The following is a 25,212-nucleotide window of genomic DNA, read 5'->3' on the forward strand; positions in this document are numbered from 1 at the left end:
TGGGTCAGTGTCAGGGACTCTCCCTGTGTTAGTAAAGGGGGACCTGGTGACAGGATACTGACCTCTGGGGAGTTATTCCAGAGGCAAAATCTCTTAGGAGAAAGTGAGGACTGCAGATGCTGGAGATCAGAGTGGTGCTGGAAAAGCGCAGCAGGTCAGGCAGCATCCGAGGAGCAGGAAAATCAGGCACAAGGACTTTGTCAGGATTGTCCTGTTCCTGGGATGCTGCCTGACCCGCTGTGCTTTTCCAGCATCACACTCTCAATGCAAAATCTCTCAGCCTGGCTTCATCTGCACAGACTGGAGCTGGTCCCAGAGAGTATAGACTGAATTGCGCCCTCTTTTAGACTGTGTGGATGGTCTATAAACAGGTTATTAATCCCATTCCAAATGTCACTGTTTTATAATCGGAGCTTTTAGCCCCGGCTGAGTGATTGTTACTACAGACGTACACTGTGACAAAATGCAAAAACTGGAAAATAAACCGGGTGTGTTAACTATGTCACTACAGAAATCAACGTAATGTTTTCAAAATATCCTCATAGCCTCATTCTGCGACATTCCCAGCCTCAGCACTAAAGCCTGAGGTGGTCTATTTCAGCTGGAGGGGCTACAGAGGACACATTCTAATCAAAAAACCAAAGAGAAGGAGCCAATGGGGCAGATGGATCTGGAGTACCAACCATGCCACTTCTATCGGGTATGAGCGAGAGTGAGACGCAGCAGGGTCACAGTACAGTACTTCACAGGCACCAGGTAAAAAACCACAAAGACACACCGAGTTCGCCAACAATCCACTGCATGGGGTGGGAGCCTGGACTCAGAGACCAGTCTCCTCTCACCACAGGCACTACTTCCAGGAGAAAAGGATTTCTCACACCATGCAGGTAAACAAATCTCTAGCACAGATACTTATATTGCTCCTCTGTTTATGAAGCAAGGGGATAGGTGCAGAGTGTACATTTGGGACCTTACCCTGAACCGCAATTGGGCTTCAGCGAGGGATCGGTTTCCAATACTGGTATCAGAATGTCCAGACAGTTCTCTCAGCCTGGGACAGGGGGAGGGGGAAGTTTACCAGATTGCACCAGGTATTGTAGCTCATGGTGTGTATGTGTGCACGGGGGGGGGGGGGGGGGGGGGGGTGTGCACGCGTGTATGTAGGGGTATGCACATGGTGGGGTAGGGGGGTGATTTTATACACACACACCTATCACCAGTCATCCATGTGAATGTTTGAGAGAGTGGTGGGGGCTGTGTGAATGTAGGTAAATGGACGAGAGTGAGAGAGCATGAGTGAGTGATGGTAAGAGACTGAGTGTGAGTGAGAGTGAGACAGTGAATAAGACAGACAGAAAATCATTCACAATGTGCCTACTCTGATTCCAGTAGCTCCAACAATGGTTTACTGTTCTATCTCCACAACCAGACTTGACCAAGCAACCACGGTGAGCACCAGGAGTAAACAGACTCAGCACCAAACCCAGAACAATGTCAACACAAAACCAGCAAAGATAGACTTCAATGAACGTGGAGACACTGGGGGAACTGGGAATGTTCTCCTCAGAGCTAAGACAGCATTTTTAAAAATTGACTCATGTGACATGGGGCCTAGATTACCGCCCATCCCTAGTTGCCCCTTGAGAAGGTGGGGGTGAGCTGCCTTCCTGACCCGCTGCAGTCCATGTGCTGTGAGTAGACCCACGATGCCCTTAGGGAGGGAATTCCAGGATTCTGACCCAGCCACACTGAAGGAACGGTGATATATTTCCAAGTCAGGATAGGGAGGGGCTTGGAGGGGAACTTGCAGGGGGTGGTGTTCCCATGTACCTGCTGCCCTTGTCCTTCTAGATGGCAGTGGTCATGGGTTTGGGAGGTGCTGCCTGAGGATCTCTGGTGAATTTAAAGGGAGATTTAACTAAGGTGCTCAGAGTTGAACAATTTAGAAGCCTCTCATATTGACATTGTTGGAGTTCTCAATGACAAAGATTAAAATGGAGAAAGTTAGTCCAGGAGGAGGGATGGTAAAGGCTTGGTTCAGTGGGTCTAATGGGGGGGGGGGGGGGGGATAGAAGATCTCTCAATGCGAAAATCGCAAAGGGTGGGTTGGTAAAAGGTTAAAAGACCCAGACTGAAGAAAAGACATACGTGCGTGTGTGTGTGTATGGCGTTTGTGTGTGTGTCTGTGTCTGTATGTTTGGAGAGGGGTGTGTCTGTGTGTATGGGGGGGGGGGGGGTGTCTGTGTGCGGGGGGGTGCGTGTGTGTCTGTGTCTGTGTGTATGAGGGGTGTGTGTGTGTGTATGTGTGTGTGTGTGTGTGTGTGTGTATATGTGTGTGTGTCTATTAGGGAAAATATGGTAATTGGTTGTACAAATGTTGGAATGGTTCTTGCTCTGATCTGTAAATGTATTCTCTCTCCCCGGCTGCTGTCAATCTCCAGAACAGCTCCTCACTGAGGGGAGGTTACCATCCAGCCCCAGGGACCATGTGGGGAGCTCACTTGTCAAGCTCAGAACTGAAGCCAGCACAGGGAATTGGAGCTGTCTGAATCATTCCAGTCAGGATCTGCAAATTCTTTCAATTCCCACCGCCACTTTCCAGCAACACCTCCCCCCTCCTGCCCCGACAATGAGAGCAAAATCATTCCAGTGAATTCTCTGCAGCGTGCAGCCGAGTGCTCCGGTGCAGTACTGACAGAGTGCTGCACTGTCAGAGGGTCCCCCAGCCCAACACTGACTCCACCCATTTAATCCCCACCCAGTAACTTCATGATACTCTTTAGGAGTAGTCACCGAGTCACTGATGACCACCTTCGGTTGATGTGCACGAGACCATTCAGCTCCTCATGGCCATACTAGCTCTTATCTACTGCCATCTCCCTGTATCCCCGAGTCATCTTCCTTTCCAGGAAACAATCCAATTCCCTCCTGCAAGCTGCGGTCGACCCTGCCTCCAGCCCATTCCTTCCCCGAACCTCTCACTGTGTGGGAAAAGCCCTTCCCCCAACACTTCCCATTTGTGCCATCTTTCACCTCGATTCCTTTATAACTCCCAGACGGCTTGGACCCACTCCAACTCCCCTACCGTTGCAACAGGTCCACAGCAGACACATTTCCCTAGCCCTACACTCATCCCTGGAACATCCAGAAATAAGGAATACCTACATCAGGCTCCGGACTATTGACTTTAGTGTTGACTTCAGCACCATAATCTCAACAAAACTCATTTCCAAACTCCGAGACCTAGCATCCTGCTTCTTCCTTCTCCCCCTCCTCCCCTCCCCCCACCCCACCCTTGACTTGCTGACCCACAGACTGCAATCAGAAGGGTGAACGATAACCCCTCCTCCACCGTAATCCTCAACACCGGGATCCCGCATGGCTGTGTCCTCAGCACACCCCTTATACTCTTAGGCTGTGTGTGTGTGCGGCCAAATTCCCCCCCAACCCCATTCACAGATTGGCTGATGACACCGCAGGTCTCAGCCAATGATGAGACAGAGTACAGGAAGGAGATCGGGTGCTTGGTGTTGGGTGTAAAGGCACCAATCTCTCCCTCAGTGTCAGAGAACCCAAGGAGCTGGTCATTGTCTTCAGGAAGCAGAGAGGAGGCCGCGCCCCGCTCTGTATCGATGGGGCTGAGGGGGAAGAGGGTCAAGAGCATCCGGTTCCTGGGAGTGACCATCACCAACAATCTGTCCTGGTGCATTCACATCAGCTCGACAGTACAACAACACCTCTACTTCCTCAGGAGGCTAAAGAAATTCAGCGTGCAAACAAGGACTCTCACCAATAGTTATCGATGCACTACAGAAAGCATCCTGTCCAGATGCATCACAGTGAGGTTTGGCAACTGCTCTGCCCGGGACTGTAAAAAACTACAGAGAGTCGTGAACCGAGCCCAGTCCATCACACCAGCCAGCCCCCCATCCCCTGCCTCCATTTATACTTCCCACTGCCTCGGGAAAGCAGCCAACATCATCGCAGACCTCTCCCACCCCGGATATACTCTCATCCATCAGGCAGAAGGTATAAAAGTTGGGAAACACATATCAATCGATTGAAGGACAGCTCCTTCACTGCTGTTATCAGACTTATGAGCAAACCTCTCGTGTATTAGAGTTGATCTTTCTCTGCACCTTCTCTGTGGAGGCTGTTACACAATGTGCTGCGTTCTGTTCTGTTACCCTGATGTATTTATGTAAGGTATGATTTGTCTGGATAGCATGCAACACACTACTTTTCACTGTATCTCAGTACGTGTGACAATAATAAATACTGTAGGGTTTATTAACTATTCCCTTTACCCATCCTGCTAGCTTTGTTAATTTGTGCAGATATATGCCCAGGTCCCTCTGCCCTCCACCCTGATAAAGACAGCACTCTTCATTATATACAGTCTGAAAATGTGTTGATGGAAAAGCGCAGCAGGTTAGGCAGCATCCAAGGAGCAGGAAATTCGACGTTTCGGGCATAAGCCCTTCATCAGGAATCATGATGATTCCTGATGAAGGGCTTATGCCCAAAACGTCGAATTTCCTGCTCCTTGGATGCTGCCTGACCTGCTGTGCTTTTCTAGCAACACATTTTCAGCTCTGATCTCCAGCATCTGCAGACCTCACTTTCTCCTCGAAGATTATATACAGTCTGTCCATATTCCTCCTGGCAAGACGCATCCCCTCACACTTCTCCACGTTGGACTGCATCTGCTATCTGTCTGCCCACCTTACCGATGCAGAGACATCCAGGGTGAGGAAAAGGAGAGCCTGGTGCCTGGTTGAATACTCCCAGTCATGACCAAACCACTAATGCACCGTCCCCACTCAGTCAGATTCCACAGCCTAACCCACCCAAGGAGCGAGGCAGCTTTCAGTATAAAGAGAAGTAGAATTCAGGCGTAGTTACGAGACTCCAGCATCTGCACTCCTCACTTTCTCGTAGTTATGAAACTGTCGCAGTTTCGTTACTCAGAAACACATCACCGTTCCTTCAGTGTCACTGGGTCAGAATCCTGGAATTCCCTCCCTAAGGGCATTGTGGGTCTACCCACAGCACATGGACTGCAGCGGGTCAGGAAGGCAGCTCACCCCCACCTTCTCAAGGGGCGATGACATGTAGGTGCTGGGGTGGAGGAGGTCAGAGGTCACACAACATCAGGTTAGAGTCCAACAGGTTTATTTGAAACCACACTCTGAAAGCTAGTGCTCCCAAATAAACCTGTTGGACTCTAATTTGGTGTCGTGTGACCTCTGACCTTCCCAAGGGGCAATGAGCGATGGGGGATAAATACTGGCCGGCCTGGGAATGCATTACTTCATTCAATCCCAACAATTCCTCTTTGGAACATTTTCCCCTTTGTGCGGTCAGTAATCCCTGCTGGAACAGGATTCCCGGTCCTCCCAATGAGACAAAGCCCCAACTCAATCACACAGTGCAGGACCTGGGAATTAAGAAGTTTACAAACGGGGATCATTGCCTGACAAACCCAAACCCAGATGAAAAGGAGAGCCTAACAGAGTCTGTACAGTGCAGGAAGATCCACAGCTCTGCCCTCCGACCGGGATCTCCCTCCGGCATCTCCCACCGGCATCTCCCACCACCTTCAAAAGAACAACTTTCATTTCAGCCTCTTGCAACGTTGCACTGAAACATTCCGGAACGGCCGAGCCACTTTTTCGGAGAGGTGGTGTTTGAATGTGACAGTTTGGTGCAGAATTTCACAGCCCAGTTCGTTACCACGTCACCCCAGTCACAATCACCAAGAGAAACATGACCCAGGAAGCAGACAAGGACAAAATATTTATATCTATCGTCCCTTTCAGCACCTCAGGACATCTGAACGCATGTTACACCCACGGAGGGACTTCTTACAGGGTGGGCCCTCCTCAAGGAAAGTAGCAGCCAATTTGTAGACAGCAAGATCCCACTAGTAAATCAGGACCACATGTTTCAGCGATAGTGGCTAAGGAACAGATATTGATCAAAGCAGCTCCCCCCACCACCAAGACTTTGGCAAACAGTGCGGTGGAATATTCCACACAGAACAGAGCGCAGAAAGAGCTGGGGTTTAGTCATCGCCTACACAACAGACGCTCAGAGAGCAGCAGAAACTCTAACCAAATCCAGCAACTGGAGGACACTATCTCAAACAAGATCCTAACACCCCAGTGAGAGTCAGTGTGTGTATGGGGCACTGTACCCCAGTGAGAGTCAGTGTGTGTGTGTGTGCGTGTGAGAGACTGTATCCCAGTGAGAGTCAGCGAGTGTGTGCGTGTGTGTGTGACTGTACCCCAGTGAGAGTCAGCGTGTGTGTGACTGTACCCCAGTGAGAGTCAGCGTGTGTGACTGTACCCATGAGAGTCAGCGTGTGTGTGTGTGTGTGTGTGTGTGAGAGACAGAGAGACTGTACCCCAGTGAGAGTCAGCGTGTGTGTGACTGTACCCCAGTGAGAGTTAGCGTGTGTGTGTGTGACTGTACCCTAGTGAGAGTCTGTGCGTGTGTGTGTGTGACTGTACCCTAGTGAGAGTCTGTGCGTGTGTGTGTGTGAGAGACAGAGAGTGAGACTGTACCCCAGTGAGAAAGTGAGGACTGCAGATGCTGGAGGTCAGAGCTGAAAATGTGTTGCTGGAAAAGCGCAGCAGGTTAGGCAGCATCCAAGGAACAGGAGAATCGACGTTTCGGGCATGAGCCCTTCATCAAGAATGAGGAGAGGGTGCCAGGCAGGCTAAGATAAAAGGTAGGGAGAGGGACCTGGGGGAGGGGCGTTGGAAATGCGATAGGTGGAAGGAGGTTAAGGTGAGGGTGATAGGCCGGAGTGGGGTGGGGGCGGAGAGGTCAGGAAGATGATTACAGGTCAAGAAGGCGGTGCTGAGTTCAAGGGTTGTTACTGAGACAAGGTGGGGGGAGGGGAAAATGAGTAAACTGAAGAAATCTGAGTTTATCCCTTGTGGTTGGAGGGTTCCCAGGCGGAAGATGAGGCGCTCTTCCTCCAACCGTCGTGTTATTATGGTCTGGCGATGGAGGAGTCCAAGGACCTACATGTCCTTGGTGGAGTGGGAGGGGGGAGTTGAAGTGTTGAGCCACGGGGTGGTTGGGTTGGTTGGCCCGGGCGTCCCAGAGGTGTTCTCTGAAACGTTCCGCAAGTAGGCGGCCTGTCTCCCCAATATAGAGGAGGGCACATCGGGTGCAGCGGATGCAGTAAATGATGTGTGTGGAGGTACAGGTGAGTTTGTGGCGGATATGGAAGGATCCCTTGGGGCCTTGGAGAGAAGTAAGGGAGGAGGTGTGGGCGCAAGTTTTGAATTTCTTGCGGTTGCAGGGGAAGGTGCCGGGAGTGGAGGTTGGGTTGGTGGGGGGTGTGGATCTGACGAGGGAGTCACGAAGGGAGTGGTCCTTGCGGAACGCTGATAGGGGAGGGGAGGGAAATATATCCTTGGTGGTGGGGTCCGTTTGGAGGTGGCGGAAATGACGGCGGATGATACGATGTATATGGAGGTTGGTGGGGTGTTAGGTGAGGACCAGTGGGGTTCTGTCCTGGTGGTGATTGGAGGGTGGGGCTCAAGGGCGGAGGAGCGGGAAGTGGAGGAGATGCGGTGGAGGGCATCGTCGATCACGTCTGGGGGGGAAGTTACGGTCTTTGAAGAAGGAGGCCATCTGGGCTGTGCGGTATTGGAACTGGTCCTCCTGGGAGCAGATGCGGCAGAGATGAAGGAATTGGGAATATGGGATGGAGTTTTTACAGGGGGCAGGGTGGGAGGAGGTGTAGTCTAGGTAGCTGTGGGAGTCGGTCGGTTTATAGTAAATGTTTGTGTTGATTCGGTCGCCCAAGATAGAAATAGAGGTGTCTAGGAAAAGGAGGGAGGAGTCTGAGATGGTCCAGGTGAATTTGAGGTCAGGATGGAAGGTGTTGGTAAAGTTGATGAACTGTTCAACCTCCTCGTGGGAGCACGATGCAGCGCCGATACAGTCATCGATGTAGCGGAGGAAAAGGTGGGGGGTGGTGCCAGTGTAGTTGCGGAAGATGGACTGTTCCACATATCCTACGAAGAGGCAGGCATAGCTGGGGCCCATGCGTCAATTCTCCTGCTCCTTGGATGCTGCCTGACCTGCTGCGCTTTTCCAGCAACACATTTTTCAACTCTGTACCCTAGTGAGAGTGTGTGTGGGGGTGTGTGTGGGGGTGTGTGTGTGGAGGTGGACGTGGAGGCTGCAGCTGAAAGAACGAAGGACGTTAAAAGGCGAAACATCAGGAAGCAATCGCAAAGAGACGTTATCTTTCTTCATGGAAGGCCACCCCATTGAGATCTGAATCTAGACCGAGTTCCAAATATTGCTGGCAAGGATAAAATGAAGATTTTTTTTGTTGAGAGAGAATAAAAATGAAATCAATTATCTTGCCTATTTGTTTTAAATGTAAGGTTAGGTTCATTGACACAACACAGTTCGCCATGACCTACACAACACGGGCAAACCCAGAACGTCCCATTGGGTTTGGAGCAGGAGCCAGCAGATTGTGTACAGTCCTGCTGGGGGAGGGGGAACTACACTCAGCACCGATTACAGTCACTGCCATTGACGGAACACAGAAACATCCAGCATTCAAAACTCAGCCAGTGATTCACCAAGTTCAGAGACAGGAGTCAGAAACAAGAAAGACTTGCATTGCCTTAGCACCGTTCACATCCTCAGGACAGTGTTTTACAGCTCATGAAGTGCTTCAAGCCCCAGCACTGCTGTAATGCAGGCAACATGCCAGGTCAGCTTGGCATAGCAAGATCCCACTAACAGCTTTATGATCATTCATGATATGCTTCGGAGCATCAGCAATACACAGAACGTAGAAAAGTACAGCACAGAACAGGCCCTTTGGCCCACAATGTTATGCTGTGACTTAATCCGAATGTAAAATATAATAACTTAACCTACACACCCCTCAACTCACTGCTGTCCATGTGTTGGTCCAGCAGTCGCTTAAATGTTCCTAATGATTCTGCTTCCACCACCACCTCTAGCAATGCAATCCATGCATTCACCACTCTCTGCGTAAAGAACCTACCTCTGACATCTCCTCTATACATTTCCCCTAATATTTTAAAACTATGACCCCTTGTACCATCAAACCTGCCTTGGGGAAAAGTCTCTGGCTGTTGACTTTATCTATTCCTCTCATTATCTTGTATACCTCAATCAGGTCTCCCCTCTTTCTCCTTCTCTCAAGAGAGAAAAATCCGAGCTTAGTCAACCTTTCTTCATAAGGCAAGCCCCTCCAGTTCAGGCAGCATCCTGGTAAACCTTCTTTGCACCTTCTCCAAAGCCTCTGTATCTTTCCTATAGTAGGGCGACCAGAACTGGACACAATATTCCAAGTGTGGTCTCACCAGGGACTTGTAGAGTTGCAACAAAACCTCGCGGCTCTTAAACTCGATCCCCCTGTTAATGAAAGTCAATACAACATATGCTTTCTTAACAACCCTATCCACTTGGGTGGCAACTTTGAGGGATCTATGTACTTGTACACCCAGATCCCTCTGTTCCTCCACACTGCCAAGAATCCTGTCTTTAATCCTACATTCAGTATTTGAGTTCGACCTTCCAAAATGCATCACTTCGCATTTATCCAGGTTGACCTCCATCTGCCATTTCTCAGCCCAGCTCTGTATCCTGTCTATGTTACACTGCAGCCTGCAGTAGCCCTCTATACTATCAACGGCACCTCCAACCTTTGTGTCATCTGCAAATTTACTAACCCACCCCTCAACCTCCTCATCCAAGTCATTTATAAAAACTACAAAGAGCAGAGGCCCAAGAACAGAGTCCTGCGGGACCCCACTCAACACTGACCTTCAGGCAGAATAATTTCCATCTATAACCACTCTCTGCCTTCTGTCAGCTAACCAATTCTGAATCCAGATAGCCAAATCTCCCTGTATCCCATACCTACTGACTTTATGAATGAGCTTACCATGGGGAACCTTATCAAACGCCTTGCTGAAGTCCATATACACCACATCCACTGCTCGACCTTCATTGACCTGTCTTGTCACCTCCTCAAAGAACTCAGTAAGATTTGTGAGGCATGACCTACCCCTCACAAAGCCATGCTGACTGCCTTTAATCACACTATGCTGTTCCAAATAGTCATAAATTCTATCCCTCAGAATTCCTTCCAAAACCTTGCTAACCACAGACAGAAGACTGACTGGTCTGTAATTGCCAGGGATTTCCCTATTCCCCTTCTTGAAAAGAGGAACAACATTCACCTCCCTCCAATCCTCCGGTATGACTCCCGTGGAGAGTGAGGAAGCAAAGATCTTCACCAGCAGCTTAGCAACCTCCTTTCTCACTTCCCGGAGCAGCCTGGGATAAATCTGGTCTGGTCCTGGGGACTTAGCAATCTTCATGTTTGCCAATAAGTGGAGGCCATTCAGCCCTTCGAGATCCAATCTGTCATTCTCTGGGATCATGCCTCCAGGTCAGTGACCTGCACAATCCCCATGTTCCTTGATCTATGATCCTTTACGGTGGTCAGTGTTTCCCACTGTGATTCCTACGTCCCTGCTGCATTAACTGTGTGGGGAATATTTGCAAGGACATCAAGTATTCTTTCCCCAGCACCAAAATCTCCCAAAATAATAAGAGCAAAACACTGCAGATGCTGAAAATCTGAAACAAATGCAGAGCAAGTGCTGGAGAAACTCTGCAGGTCTGACAGCATCTGGGGAGAAAGTTCACTTCTGAACTGGACTCAGAGTTACAGAGATGTGCAGCACGGAAACAGACCCCTCGGTCTAACTTCTCCATGCCGACCAGATATCCCAACCTAATCTAGTCCCATTTGCCAGCACTTGGCCCATATCCCTCCAAACCCTTCCCATTCATATCCCCATCCAGATGCCTTTAAAATGCCGTAATTGTACCAGCCTCCACCACATCCTCTGGTAGTGTTTGATATTTCCTGCATTGATCACAGAAGAGACAACTTCAGTCAAAGATAAGCAGTATTGGAGGCAGTAGCAATATGCACTAGCCCCCCAGAGCTTCTCAGCAAGCTGTTCAAATCCTGTCACAGCACCTGGCAGAATTAATCTCATTAATAAAATCAAAAAGACACCATTGTCATTAAAAACTGCCCTTTGGAGAAGGAAACCTGCCATCCCCACTCAGTCAAGCACACAGCCATGTGCTTCATCCAGAACGGCTTTCTCTGGTCAAGGGGTAATTAGGGATGGAGTTTGGCAAGGGGTAATTAGGGATGGAGTTTTGCAAACAAATCAGGGCACCACTGTGAAAGGGAGGATAGATCAGCTTGGAGGGAGTACAACGCAAGTTTACAGAACAATACCTGGGCTTCAGGGGTTTAGTAATGGGGAGAGATTATTCAGATTAGGCCCGTTTACTCTGGGATTTAGCAGCTTCAGGGGTGACCCCGAGTTGGGGTTGAGAGAATGGAGCTTGGAGCAAGGGGTCTGAAAACAAACACCTCGGGTCTTGCTGGTTTTTACCAGGAGGAAGTTTCTGCTGGTCCGGTCTGTCCTGTCAGATAGTCAGTTGATAATGCAGCCAGGGTGGAGGGAGAGCTCAATGTCAGCAGCAGACACATGGAAACTGAGGCTGTGTGTTTGCAGACGATGGTGCTGAGGGACAGGGGGCAGGTGAGGAACAGGAGGGGCCAGGGATTGGGGAGGGTTGGGGGGGGGGGGGGGGGGGGGGGGGGGGGGGGGGGGGGGCGTTGGTGGTGGAGTGTAGTACACACAATGGCTCAGGAGTGGGGAGATAAAGCAGTGCCCATGATTCTCTGACAGTGAACAGATAAGAATGGAACAGGAGAGAGCAGTCCCTGTTCTGCCCCACCCCCTACAACCTGACACGGGGAGGGGGGGCACGATTTGGAGAGACACACGAGACAGGGAGAGCCCACCCAGACTGCAGCAGTATTCCGGGTTATCGTGGTGGATCCGGCTGTGGTCTCATCTTCATTTTCCCGCCCACTCTCTCGACTGGAATTGATCTGATCCAGCCGCGCGTCAGTGTACAGACCCACTCTCTCTGACATTCCGGGGAGGAGGAGATCACTCACTGAGGGAAAAGATTCCTCACCTCCACCTTCCAATTCTGAAAGTGTGCCCCTCATTTTGTCCAAACCTCGTGCAACAAGAAACATCTATTTTATGGGAGAATTCAAAACTTTGAAAAGGCGTTGGGGATATGGAAAGATAGTGGACATGTGGCATTGGGACAGATGATCAGCCATGATCATACAGAATAGAGCAGCAGGCTTGAAGGGCTGAATGGCCAACTCCTGCACGAAGCTTCTGTGTTTGTAAATCTCTCAATCAATCAGTATTAACCTCAGGGCCAGCGCTGTCGGAGGGACAGCGCCGAGGGAGCGCCGCGCTGTCGGAGGGACAGCGCCGAGGGAGCGCCGCGCTGTCGGAGGGACAGCGCCGAGGGAGCGCCGCGCTGTCGGAGGGACAGCGCCGAGGGAGCGCCGCGCTGTCGGAGGGACAGCGCCAGCTGATACTGGGAGATGGTGAGTGATCTGTTGTTGTGTAGCTCTTTCAGATTTGTCTCTCTCCCGGCACTGAGTATATTTTCGATTAAACTAACTTTCAAAAGCTGTGCAGCCCTTTTCAAACTCAAACCATGAGGCTACAAAGTGTTTTTTGGAAAGCAATGGGATGCCAACACAAAACAATTACAGACTGTTCCTCATCTTCCCACAAGTATGGATTTCACAATCACACTCACCACCACATCCCTTCATCTCAAGCCAAGAAAATGGAAATAGAAAAACAGCCTTGGTGAATAAACTCCAGCCAACAGGGGGATTACATCTCAGATTATATTACGCTCATCCTTCAGTAACATTGGAATTTCACCATGTGTTTTCACAATGAATATTCCAGAGGAAGGGGAGAATGACTGCCCTTGACATCAAGGCTGCATTCAACCGAGTGTGGCACCACAGGGCCCTAGAACAACCCAAAATCAATGGGTATCGCGGGCAAACTCTCCACTGGTTAGAGTCATTCTTGGTACATGGGAAGATGGTTGTGGTTGTTTGAGGTCAGCCATCTCAGCTCCAGGACATCTCTGCAGGAGTTCCTCAGGGGAGTGTCTTACGCCCAACCATCTTCAGCTGCTTCATCAATGACCTTCCCTCCATCATAAGGTCAGAAGTGGGGATGGTCACCGATGATTGCACAATGTTCAGCACCATTCACATCTCCCCAGATACTGAAGCATTCTGTGTCCAAATACAGCAAGATCTGGACAATATCCAGGCTTAGGCTGACAAGTGGCAAGTTACACTCGCATCACACAAATACCAGACTATGGCCATCACCAATAAGAGACAATCCAACCCCCGCCCCCTGACATTCAATGGTGTCACCATCACTGAATCCCCCACTGTCAACATCCTGGGGGTTACCATTGATCAGAAACACAACTGGAATCACCACATAAACAGGCCAGAAGCTGGGAATACTGCAGCAAGTAACTCCCCTCCTGACTCCCCAAAGCCTGTCCACCATCTACAAGGCACCAGTCAGGAGGGTGATGGAATCCTCCCCACTTGCCCTGGATGGGGCAGCTCCAACAACACTCAAGAAGCTCGACACCATCCAGGACAAAGCAGCCGCTTGATTGGCACCACATCCACAAACACCCCCTCCCTCCCCCACCGACACTCAGTAACAGCAGTGTGTACCATCTACAAGATGTACTGCAGAAATTCACCAAAGATCCTCAGACAGCACCTTCCAAACCCACACCCACTTCCATCTAGAAGGACAAAGGCAGCAGATCCATGGGAACACCAACCCCTGCAAGTTCCCCTCCAAGCCCCTCCCCATCCTGACTTGGAAATATATCACCGTTCCTTCAGCTTTGCTGGAACAAAACCTGCTGGGCCAGCCCTAATTGTTCCCCGAATGGAGTGTCTTTGGAGGGAATTTGCTACAAAAAGGTTGGTTTTCTGGGAGAGAGTTCCTCTATCCATGCCCGAGGTTTGCACAGAGCCCTGTTTGTGCCCTGCAGGCTGGCTGGTGTTCAGGAATAATTGCGACTGCCTGTTCTCTCTCTTCAGTTAACTGTCTGGGCACATTCATCACGAGAACAGCGGGGATGTGGGAAACTGATCCACAGTCTCTCCTTGGTACGTGGTCTGTTTCCACTTCAGGGGATGTCTACATTCCCTTTCCAAGGCTTTCCTGGAACTGCTAACTCTTAAGGGGCATCGCTCAGAATCATTGAATCCCTGCAGTGTGGAAGCAGGCCAGTCATCCCATCAAATCCATACTAACCCTCTGAAAAACATCCCACTCAGACTCACCCCCTACCCCATCCCTGTAACCCTGCACCCCCCCATGGCTAATGCACCTAACCTACACATCCCTGAACACTACAGGCAATTGAGCACGGCCAATCCACCCCAACCTGCACATGTTCGCACAGTGGGAGGAAACCCACGCAGACACGGGGAGAATGGGCAAACTCCACACAGACAGTCACCCGAGGCTGGAATCGAACCTGAGACCCTGGTGCTGAGAGGCAGCAGTGCTAACCACTGAGCCACCGTGCCAGTCAGAGAGCACTGATGACACTCATGCACACAGCAAGATCCCAAAGTCAATAACACGGTAACACCAGAACGCACTGATTCATCGACGTTGGTTGAGGGATAAATATTAGTTCAGACTCTGGAGAAAAGCCCCCACTGTTACTGACTTTCCAAATTACAGCTCATGGATCTATCCCCTATACCCAGGAGATAAGGCCTCATTTAGAAAAAGCTCATCCAAAAATAAAATACATTGGTGCGCACACAGACGGGCACGCCAGTACAGGACACATACGTGGACAAGCGTGCAAACAAGGAGTATGTGTACACACAGCAGACACGTAATCACACGAAAACCTGCTGCAAGCAGCAGCAGCTCTCCCTGATATTGACTAATGTTCCAGTTGAGTTTGTCTTGCTCAGAATTCCTGTGGAATTTCCCATTTGACACCAGCAGCCTGACAGCACAGCAGGGGGTGGGGGGGGAGGGGTCTCCGGCACAATCAGCCCAGGACAACTGCTCCTTCTGGGAGCTGGGGCTGACCCTGTTGTTGCATTGACGTAGCGCCTGCCTCCTGCCGCTCACTATTACCATGACCTACAGCAGCAGGCGATTGAAAACTGGACAAAACCAGTCAGGGGGCGTTACTGAAGGTTCCATGCTAAGCACAACTCACCCCTCCCTTAGGGTCATGGATCATTGAACCCTCAGGGCAAATAGAGACCATTTGGCCCATTGAGTCTGCACTAACCCTCTAAAAAGCATCTCACCAAGACCCTCCCCTTACCCTATTCCCATAACCCCGTGTTTCCCATTGGCTAATCTCCACATCCCTGGTCATTATGGATAATTTAGCAAGGCCAATCCTGACCTGCACATCTTTAGACTGTGGGAGGAAACTGGAGCAGCCGGAGGAAACCCACGCAGACACGGGGAGAACGTGCAAACTCCACACAGACAGTTGCCCGAGGGTGGAATCGAACCTGGGTCCCTGGCGCCGTGAGGCAGCAGTGCTGACAACAGGGCAACACAGGTCACATTTAATACTTGGAAATAGTATTTCAAGATCCCTGACTAGGAACAGGTGAAGGCCATTCAGTCCTTCCACCCTGTCCACCATTTTATCAGATCCTAGCTGATCTGTAACTCCAGTAAGCCATTCCTCCCCAGACCCAACAAACTAAGAGCTCACATTTGAAAGCTCCCTCAGCACCCAGAGATTTTTGGGCAGGTTCTCCAGGTTCCCATTTCCCCTCAGTCCAGAAGTGCTGCCTATTTCCCTCGGAGGGGAGTGAATCTGTGGAATTCTTTCCCACAGAGGGCTGTCGGGGGCTGGGTCATTCAGGAACTTCATGGTTGAGACAGACGGATTGTTCATCAGGAAGGGGATCGAGGGTTAAAGGGGAAGAGGCAGGAAAGTGAAGTTGAGGATTATGAAACTAGCCATAACCTGACTGAATGGTGAAGCAAACTTGATGGACCGAATGGCCCACTTCTGCTCTCATGTCTTACCCTCTGAACTGTGTTGTTGTGTGCCTGCAGTCACCTGTGTGTCAGACTGGGTAAGAACAATACAGGAGAAGGTGATCACAGCAGATGCTGGGGGTCAGTCGAGAGTGTGGTGCTGGAAAAGCACAGCAGCTCAGGAAAGGTATTACCAGTATTAAAAAAAGTGACCCATGTCACTCCCTGAGGAAGGGCTTGTGCCTGAAACATCGATTCTCCGGCTCCTCGGATGCTGCCTGAGCTGCTGTGCTTTTCCAGCGCTACACTCTTGACTAACAGCAAGACAGCACAGGAACAGGCCCTTCGGCCCACCAACACTGTGCTGACACATGATGCCTTTCTAAACTAAAACCCTTTTACCTTTATGCTGTCGTATCCCTCTAATCCTTGCCCCTTCATGTATCTGTCAAGATGCCTCTTATTTGCTGTTACTGCACTCAGCTCCTCTGGCAGCACATTCCAGGCACTTACCGGCCTGTGTGTGTGAAACACCTGCCTCTCACATCCCCTTTAAACATACCCCCTTTTACCTTAAACGTACACCTCCACAGTAATTGACCTTCCTACCCTGGGATAAAGATTGCGACTATCCAGTCTGTCTGTGCCTTTCAGAAGTTTATAAACTTCTATCGCTCACCCCTCATCCTTCAATGTTCAGGTGAAAACAAACCAAGTTTATCCAGTGAAGGCAGCGTTTGGTATGCTTTCCTTTATTGGTCAGAGTATTGAGTACAGGAGTTGGGAGGTCATGTTGTGGCTGTACAGGACATTGGTTAGGCCCCTTTTGGAATATTGTGTACAATTCTGGTCTCCTTCCTATCGGAAAGATGTTGTGAAACTTGAAAGGGTTCAGAAAAGATTTACAAGGATGTTACCAGGGTTGGAGGATCTGAGCTACAGGGAGAGGCTGAACAGGCTGGGGCTGTTTTCCCTGGAGCATTGGAGGCTGAGGGGTGACCTTATAGAGGTTTATAAAATTATGAGGGACATGGATAGGGTAAATGGGCAAAGTCTTTTCCCTGGGGTTGGGGGAGTCCAGAACTAGAGGGCATAGGTTTAGGGTGAGAGGGGAAAGATATAAAGAGACCTAAGGGGCAACTTTCTCACACAGAGGGTGGTACGTGTATGGAATGAGCTGCCAGAGGAAGTGGTGGAGGCTGGTACAATTACAACATTTAAGAGGCATTTGGATGGGTATATGAATAGGAAGGGTTTGGAGGGATATGGGTCGGGTGCTGGCAGGTGGGACTAGATTGGGTTGGGATATCTGGTCAGCATGGACAGGTTGGACCGAAGGGTCTGTTTCCGTGCTGTACATCTCTAGGACTCTCCTCATAGCTAATTTCCTTCCCTAAGGGGCATGGGTTGACCAGTTGGGTTTTCACATCAATTATGTCTGTTAATAAATTCAGAAACAAATTAACAGAATTTAAATTCCATAAGGTGCTGTGGTGGGATTTGAACCTGTGGCTCTGGAACATGAGCCTGAGCTGCTGCATTTCTTACCCAGTGACATTAACCCTGAGCAGGGGCTGCTGGAGGTTAGAGAAATAGGGAAGGTGGGGGAACCAGGTGAGTTAATGTACTGCCTGCAGCATTTGGATGAGGTCAGTTTTCGAGGCTAGAACGTAGGTTAGCAGCTGGATTGGGAAGTCAAGTCATCAAAGGCACGAATGAGGACTTCAGTAGCCGATGAGCCGAGCTGGGGTGGAGCCCTGATATCACAGAAATGGGCAGGGTCAGTGACAGGCTAATCTTGGAGAGAGGGAATAGGATATTCAAGTAGCAAAGGGTCAGGGTCAGCACCAAGCAGCTACTGTACGGCGTAGGAGGGAGTCTGTGACGGGCGCCAAATATTCCCAAACTCTGGTTTACTTTGGGCTGTGAATTCTCTCTGAATGTCAATGAGCAGATTCTTTGTCAAAGTAACACAAAGCCACAGATTCGAAAGGATCTGGAAAGCAGCCCAAGCAGAGCAACTCAATCCCAGCCAGAGAGGAGGAGCAGGACAGTAATTGGCCCTGAGCCCCACTCTCCATCTATGAACAATGCCAAGGCATCTCAGTCTCATACTGATCAAACATCCAATCCCAAGGTTTAGATACAAAAGGAATTTCTGAGGAGCAGATACCAGACAAGAAAATACACCCCATTGCAACAACAACAGTATTTATATAGCATTTCCAACATGATAGCAGAGGTGGGAAGCAACGTGAGAGCAGTGTCAGGAGGGAATGCACATCTAGCAATGGTGAAGCAACGCACTCAAGGACCGAGCTGAGGGAGCTGGGCTAACCTGGAGGGGGCAAGGAGGAATTTTAAAACAAATCTGAAACTATCAGAAAAATCATCATGTGGCCATTGTGCAGATGTTCCAGAAAGGACATCAGTCTCAGAGATACACAAACCTCAGACACCAGTGTTTCAAATACACTCAGAATCACACTATCCAGTCAGACTCACACATAAACACTCTCCACAGCACAATCCATTCACAGGACATTTCGGGGAGAGGGTCTCCGAGATCTCCTGCTAGCCCCTTCTGTAGTGGGATCGCATGTTCAGAACTGTTCAAGGTTCTCACTGATCCCTCAGCTAGAACCAGCTCTCACTTTCCACCAAACTAAAACGCCACACCCAAGAAAGTTAAAAAATCCCACAACACCAGGTTATGGTCCAACAGGTTTATTTGGAAGCACTAGCTTTTGGAGCGCTGCTCCTTTGTCAGATGTTCCTACATCATCACACTGCTTCGAATTAAACCTGCTAGACTATAACCTGGTGTTGTGGGATTTTTAACTTTGTCCACCCCAGTCCAACACCGGCTCTTCCACATCATGCCACCCAAGAAAATCACCCTCATCTCCTCCTCCCCACAGCTAGCCCACAAACTGCCCAGTGTTTCTGCAATCCCCCTTCCAGCTTCCCAGGGTTTATTTTCCAGGACATTTGCTTCAAGGTGTCTACCTTGGCCCAGTGAGATGACCCAGTTCCCACCCCAGTCCAGACCTAATGCTGGTCACTGATCCCCATGTACAGTAGTGCTGGGGCAGTGCTGCACTATCAGAGGCACTCTCAGGTCAGTTTTTTTTATATAAAAACCAGGCCTCATGAGTAAATGGGTAAATGTGAAAGATTCCCCGGGCTCTATTCCAAAGGAAGGGGGGTAACAGTCACCCTCAAAGTCGATCATCTGGGCCATTGCTGAGTCTGGGAGCATGCTGAACGCAAATTGGCGTTTCTGTATCACAACTGTATCAAGAAGGTAGCTCCTATAAATGGGAAGTTCCCTGGATATGGCCATGAAAACTACCTTTAAACATTGGAAATTTGATTTTTTTTTAAAAGCCATCAACGTGTCAGCAGTTCTCAGTCTCTTCACTGACCTAGCTACACTTGGTGTAGATTACCATGACTGGGGGGTGGACATTACACGAAATTCCCCACCCCAGCACCATCCCGGTGAATCTCCAAGTCGCTGCAGAGACAATTCCACCCGTTACATTACCTGGGCTGAAACTGCCTTGGAAGTAAAGGACGAGGAGGAGGAAGGATCCCAGGCAGGTCAGAGCGGCGAGGCGAACCGCCCGGGACCTCCTCATTGCACTCAGCTCCAGCCTGAGGGGGTGAGCAGGAACACTATCCAGCCCCAGCTCCAGCCCCAGCTCCCTGGCTGAGCAGGCAGAGGGAGCACACACACGGGCTGCCTTCCCAATCCGATACCGTCCGCCACAATGTATCCCCGCTTCAATGTAGCAGGTTCCACTGGGACCTACCACCAAGGCAGGAGGGGTGCTCCACTAACCACTGCCACCTCTAAACCTGCCTCTCTCCCCGATTTTAGCAGATTACCTTCAGCATTAACCATACACTTCCCACACTTTCATGCCTTTGCAATACTATTTCGATGAAGGGTCCGGATGTCTGAAGCCAGTTCCCTTTGTCCCGCTGGCCACCCCCTCCATAGTTGGTGCATCCCGTTACCGTATTGTCTCGAATAAACCTTCCCCACACGCCCGTCCATTCAGAAGCAGAGTCACTGAGATGTACAGGACGGAAACAGACCCTTCAGTCCAACCCGTCCATGCTGTCCCAGGTATCCCAACCCAATCTAGTCCCACCTGCCAGCACCCGGACCATATCCCTCCAAATCCTTCCTATTCATATACCCATCCAAATTCCTCTTAAATGTTGCAATTGTACCAGCCTCCACCACATCCTCTGGCAGCTCATTCCATACACGTACCACCCTCTGCGTGAAAAAGTTGCCCCTTAGGTTCCTTTTATATCTTTCCCCTCTCACCCTAAACCTATCCCCTCTAGTTCTGGACTCCCCCACCCCAGGGAAAAGACTTTGTCTATTTATCCTATCCATGCCCCTCGTGATTTTATAAACCTCTATAAGGTCACCCCTCAGCCTCTGACGCTCCAGGGAAAACAGCCCCAGCCTGTTCAGCCTCTCCCTGTAGCTCAGATCCTCCAACCCTGGCAACATCCTTGTAAATCTTTTCTGAACACTTTCAAGTTTCACAACATCTTTCCAATAGGAAGGAGACCAGAATTGCATGCAATATTCCAACAGTGGCCTAACCAATGTCCTGTACAGCCACAACATGACCTCCCAACTCCTGCACTCAATACTCTGACCAATAAAGGAAAGCATACCAAACACCTTCTTCACTATCCTATCTGCAAATGTGTTGCTGGTCAAAGCACAGCAGGTTAGGCAGCATCTCAGGAATAGAGAATTCGACGTTTCGAGCATAAGCCCTTCATCAGGAATAAGAGAGAGAGAGCCAAGCAGGCTAAGATAAAAGGTAGGGAGGAGGGACTAGGGGGAGGGGCGATGGAGGTGGGATAGGTGGAAGGAGGTCAAGGTGAGGGTGATAGGCCGGAGTGGGGTGGGGGCGGAGAGGTCAGGAAGAGGATTGCAGGACTATCCTATCTACCTACGACTCCACTTTCAAGGAGCTATGAACCTGCACTCCAAGGTCTCTTTGTTCAGCAACACTCCCTAGGATCTTACCATTAAGTGTGTAAGTCCTGCTAAGATTTGCTTTCCCAAAATGCAGCACCTTGCATTTATCTGAATTAAACTCCATCTGCCACTTCTCAGCCCATTGGCCCATCTGGTCCAGATCCTGTTGTAATCTGAGGTAACCCTCTTCGTTGTCCACTACACCTCCAATTTTGGTGTCATCTGCACACTTACTAACTGTACCTCTTATGCTCGCATCCAAATCATTTATATAAATGACAAAAAGTAGAGGGCCCAGCACCAAACCTTGTGGCACTCCACTGGCCACAGGCCTCCAGTCTGAAAAACTACCCTCCACCATCACCCTCTGTCTTCTATCTTTGAGCCAGTTCTGTATCCAAATGGCTAGTTCTCCCTGTATTCCGTGAGATCTAACCTTGCTAATCAGTCTCCTATGGGGAACCTTGTCGAACGCCTTACTAAAGACCGTATAGATCACATCTACTGCTCTGCCCTCATCAATCCTCTTTGTTACTTCCTCAAGTTTGTGAGACATGATTTCCCACACACAAAGCCATGTTGAGTATCCCAAATCAGTCCTTGCCTTTCCAAATACATGTACATCCTGTCCCTCAGGATTCCCTCCAACAACTTGCCCACCACCTACGTCAGGCTCACTGGTCTATAGTTCCCTGGCTTGTCCTTACCACTCTTCTTAAACAGTGGCACCACGTTAACCAACCTCCAGTCTTCCAGCTTCTCACCTGTGACTATCGATGATACAAATATCTCAGCAAGAGGCCCAGTAATCATTTCCCTAGCTTCCCACAGAGTTCTCGGGTACACCTGATCAGGCCCTGGGGAGGGTAAGTGTCAAATTCTTGCAAATGTTGTGGATCTGAAATAAAAACAGGGAGTACTGGAGGATCCCTGCGGATCACAGAGATTTACAGCTCAATAGTAGACCCTTCGGCCCATCGCTGTGTCTGTCAAAAGGAAGAGAGAAAGAGAAAAACAGAGTTAATGTTTCAACTCCAATTACTGTTTCCCCTTTCACTGATACTGCCAAACTATAAGACCATGATTGAGAGGTGTAGAATTAGACCATTCGGCCCATCAAGTCTACTCCGCCATTCGTTCATGGCTAATATGTTTCTCAAACCTAGTCTCCTGCCTCCTCCCTGTAACCCTTGATCCTCTAACCAATCAGGAACCGATCTATCTCTGTCTTATCGCCTTGGCCTCCACAGCCCTCTGCAGGAACGTATTCCACAGATTCCCCACCTTCTGGCTGAAGAAATTCCTCCTCCTCTCAGTTCGAAAGGTCAGACACCAGGTTATAGTCCGAATGGTTTATTTGAAATCACAAGCATTTGGAGCGCTGCCCCTTCGACAGGTGAGGTGAGAGGGAGGAACACAGACATGGAATGTATGAGCAGAAAGATCAAAAGATCATACAGATGGTGTGAGTGGAGTCGGATAGTAAATCTCTGTGGGTGTCCAAGAGTGTTAGACGGTGTGAGTGAAGTATCAACAGCTGAATAAAGTTAAAAATCACACAACACCAGGTTATAGTCCAAAAGGTTTAGTTACACCTGATGAAGGAGCTGTGCTCCGAAAGCTAGTGCTTCCAAATAAGCCTGTTGGACTAGAACCTCATGTCGTGAGATTTTTAACTTTGTCCACCCCAGTCCAACACCTAATAACAGCTGAACAGTAAGTGAAGGGAATGACCTATAATTCAATTAATTGTGGCAGAGCGATAATCATATTAAAAAATAAGCTGGCACTGGAGACAAACCGAACCACTAGAATAACATGATAGGCAGAAGAGTTACATGTTGAGAGTCAAACCATCAAGTTCAGACCCAGAGTCCTCAACCATTCCTCATATGGCCAGCCCTTTATCCCCAGGATCACTCTTACAAAGCCCCTCTGGACCCCCTCTAATGCCAGCACATCCTTCCTTAGACATGTGATTCAAATGGGCGGCACGGTGGCACAGTGGTTAGCACTGCTGCCTCACAGCGCCAGAGACCCGGGTTCAATTCCCACCTCAGGCGACTGACTGTGTGGAGTTTGCACATTCTCCCCGTGTCTGCGTGGGTTTCCTCCCACAGTCCAAAGATGTGCGGGTCAGGTGAATTAGCCACGCTAAATTGCCCGTAGTGTTAGGTAAGGGCTAAATGTAGGGGTATGGGTGGGTTGCGCTTTGGCAGGTCAGTATGGACTTGTTAGGCTGAAGGGCCTGTTTCCACACTGTAAGTAATCTAAAACTGCTGACAATATTCCAAATCCAGTCTGACCAGCACCCTATACAGACTCCGCAGTACATCTCTGTTCTTGTGTTCTCGCTACCTCAGAATGGACTCTCATTTAGCAGCCTCCTTTACAACACCTTATTAACGGCTTTCTGGAAATCCAAATAGATCACAGCCACTGAGTCTCCATTGTCTAACTTGCTCATTACTTCCTCAAAGAATTCTGACAGATTTGTCAGGCATGGCCTCTCCTTGACTTCCCTTAGTTTTACGAAGCACTTCTGCAATCTCATCCTTACTAACGGACTCTAAAACCTCACCAAGGTCAGGCTAACTGGCCTATGGTTTCCTGTCTTCTGCCTCCTTCCCTTCTTAAACGGGAGAGGGGGATTACATTAGCCATTTTCCATTTCTCTGGGACCCTCCCTGATTCCTTCAACAAAACCTTCAATATCTCTTCACCTATCTCACTCAGATCCCTGGGGGTGTAGTCCATCTGGTCAGGGTGATTTTTCCACCTTCAGACCTTCAAAGTTTGTGAGAAGATTTGTAGCCCGGGTGCTCGTTGTTGTGGTTTTGTTCGCCGAGCTGGGAATTTTCGTTGCAAACATTTCGTCCCCTGTCTAGGTGACATCCTCAGTGGTTGGGAGCCTCCTGTGAAGTGCTTCTGTGATCTTTCCTCCAGCATTTGTAGTGGTTTGTCTCTGCCGCTTCTGGGTGTCAGTTCCGGCTGTCCGCTGCAGTGTCCGGTATCCTGAGTGTGCATTCTAGTGCTGCTAGGAAGTCTATTGTCTTGGCGTCCCTGTGGTTGTAGTTAAGTCCCTTGGCCAGTATTGTTCTTTCCATGTCTGTGAGCTGTCTGTGGGAGAGGTTTTTAACCCAGGTGTGTGTTGTGGTGTCCTTTTCGTTGTGTGTTAGTTTGGCCATTTTTTCTTTCAGTGCCGGTTTTGTTGCGGTGTGTGGTCCTGTTCTGTCCTATAGTGACGGCCTGTTCTATGGTCCGGGTCCATTCCTGATTGGTGGTTTTTGAAATTAACGATTTTTGGCGCGCAATCTCTTGTCTGTATTTGTGAAGTCTGTTGTGAGCATCTGTAATCATTACCTGGATCATCCTGAGTCCGTTCTGTCTGGCTGTGTCCCTGGCTTGTGGATTGTTGACGGGTGGTCTGTATCTGACACATGGTGGAAGGATTCGATTCTTTCGGCATTCATGCAGGGACCGGAGTTGTTCGTATGTGGCGCTTAGGCGGTTGGCACAGGATTCCCATTTCCTGGCTTGTCTTAGTGTCTCTCACCTGTAGGTGTTCAAAGTTTGTGAGAAGATTTGTAGCTCGGGTGCTCGTTGTTGTGGTTCTGTTCATCGAGCTGGGAGTTTTTGTTGCAAATGTACCGGCCACTGCAGCGGACAGCTACTGACAACCGGAAGAGGCAGAGACAAACCACTACAAATGCCGGAGGAAAGATCACAGAAGCGCTTCACAGGAGGCTCCCAAGCACTGAGGATGTCACCTAGACAGGGGACGAAACGTCTGCAACAAAAACTCCCAGCTCGGCGAACAGAACCACAACAACGAGCACCCGAGCTACAAGTCTCCTCACAAACTTTGAATGGGATTAGTTGTTTTTGATGTGCACAGACACGAGGGGCCAAAGGGTCTTTTCTTGTGCTGTAGACACTTTGACTTCAAATGTCCTGAAGCATCTTCGGTCACTGGTTAAATTTCATGCTGTGGGCAGTAGCTATGAAGGAATGGAAGGTTGAGTTTCACTTGGACAATCCAATTCCCACATCAGCTTCTGACAGGAGGTGGGGAGGAGGATACAGGAGCTCGTTACTGCTGGGATTGTTGAGGGAGGGGGTGCATTGGGAAGGTCCACTGTTTAAGCATAGAGTGAGTGCGGC

The 25,212-nt window shown here is 49.6% G+C and overlaps 1 protein-coding gene across 1 annotated transcript in view; it reads right to left on the minus strand.

The window, feature by feature from the left end:
- The window catches only part of LOC132822221 (carbohydrate sulfotransferase 11-like), a 59,112-nt gene extending 39,327 nt beyond the window's left edge, over positions 1-19,785 (minus strand). The window contains exon 1 of the mRNA XM_060835321.1: positions 19,579-19,785. Coding sequence (XP_060691304.1) covers positions 19,579-19,672 — 94 coding nt within the window. The 5' untranslated portion in view covers positions 19,673-19,785. The remainder of the gene's footprint in view (positions 1-19,578) is intronic.
- Positions 19,786-25,212: the final 5,427 nt, after the last annotated feature.

Source organism: Hemiscyllium ocellatum, chromosome 14 (assembly GCF_020745735.1).
Source record: "Hemiscyllium ocellatum isolate sHemOce1 chromosome 14, sHemOce1.pat.X.cur, whole genome shotgun sequence".
In the NCBI taxonomy this organism is placed as follows: Eukaryota; Metazoa; Chordata; class Chondrichthyes; order Orectolobiformes; family Hemiscylliidae; genus Hemiscyllium; species Hemiscyllium ocellatum.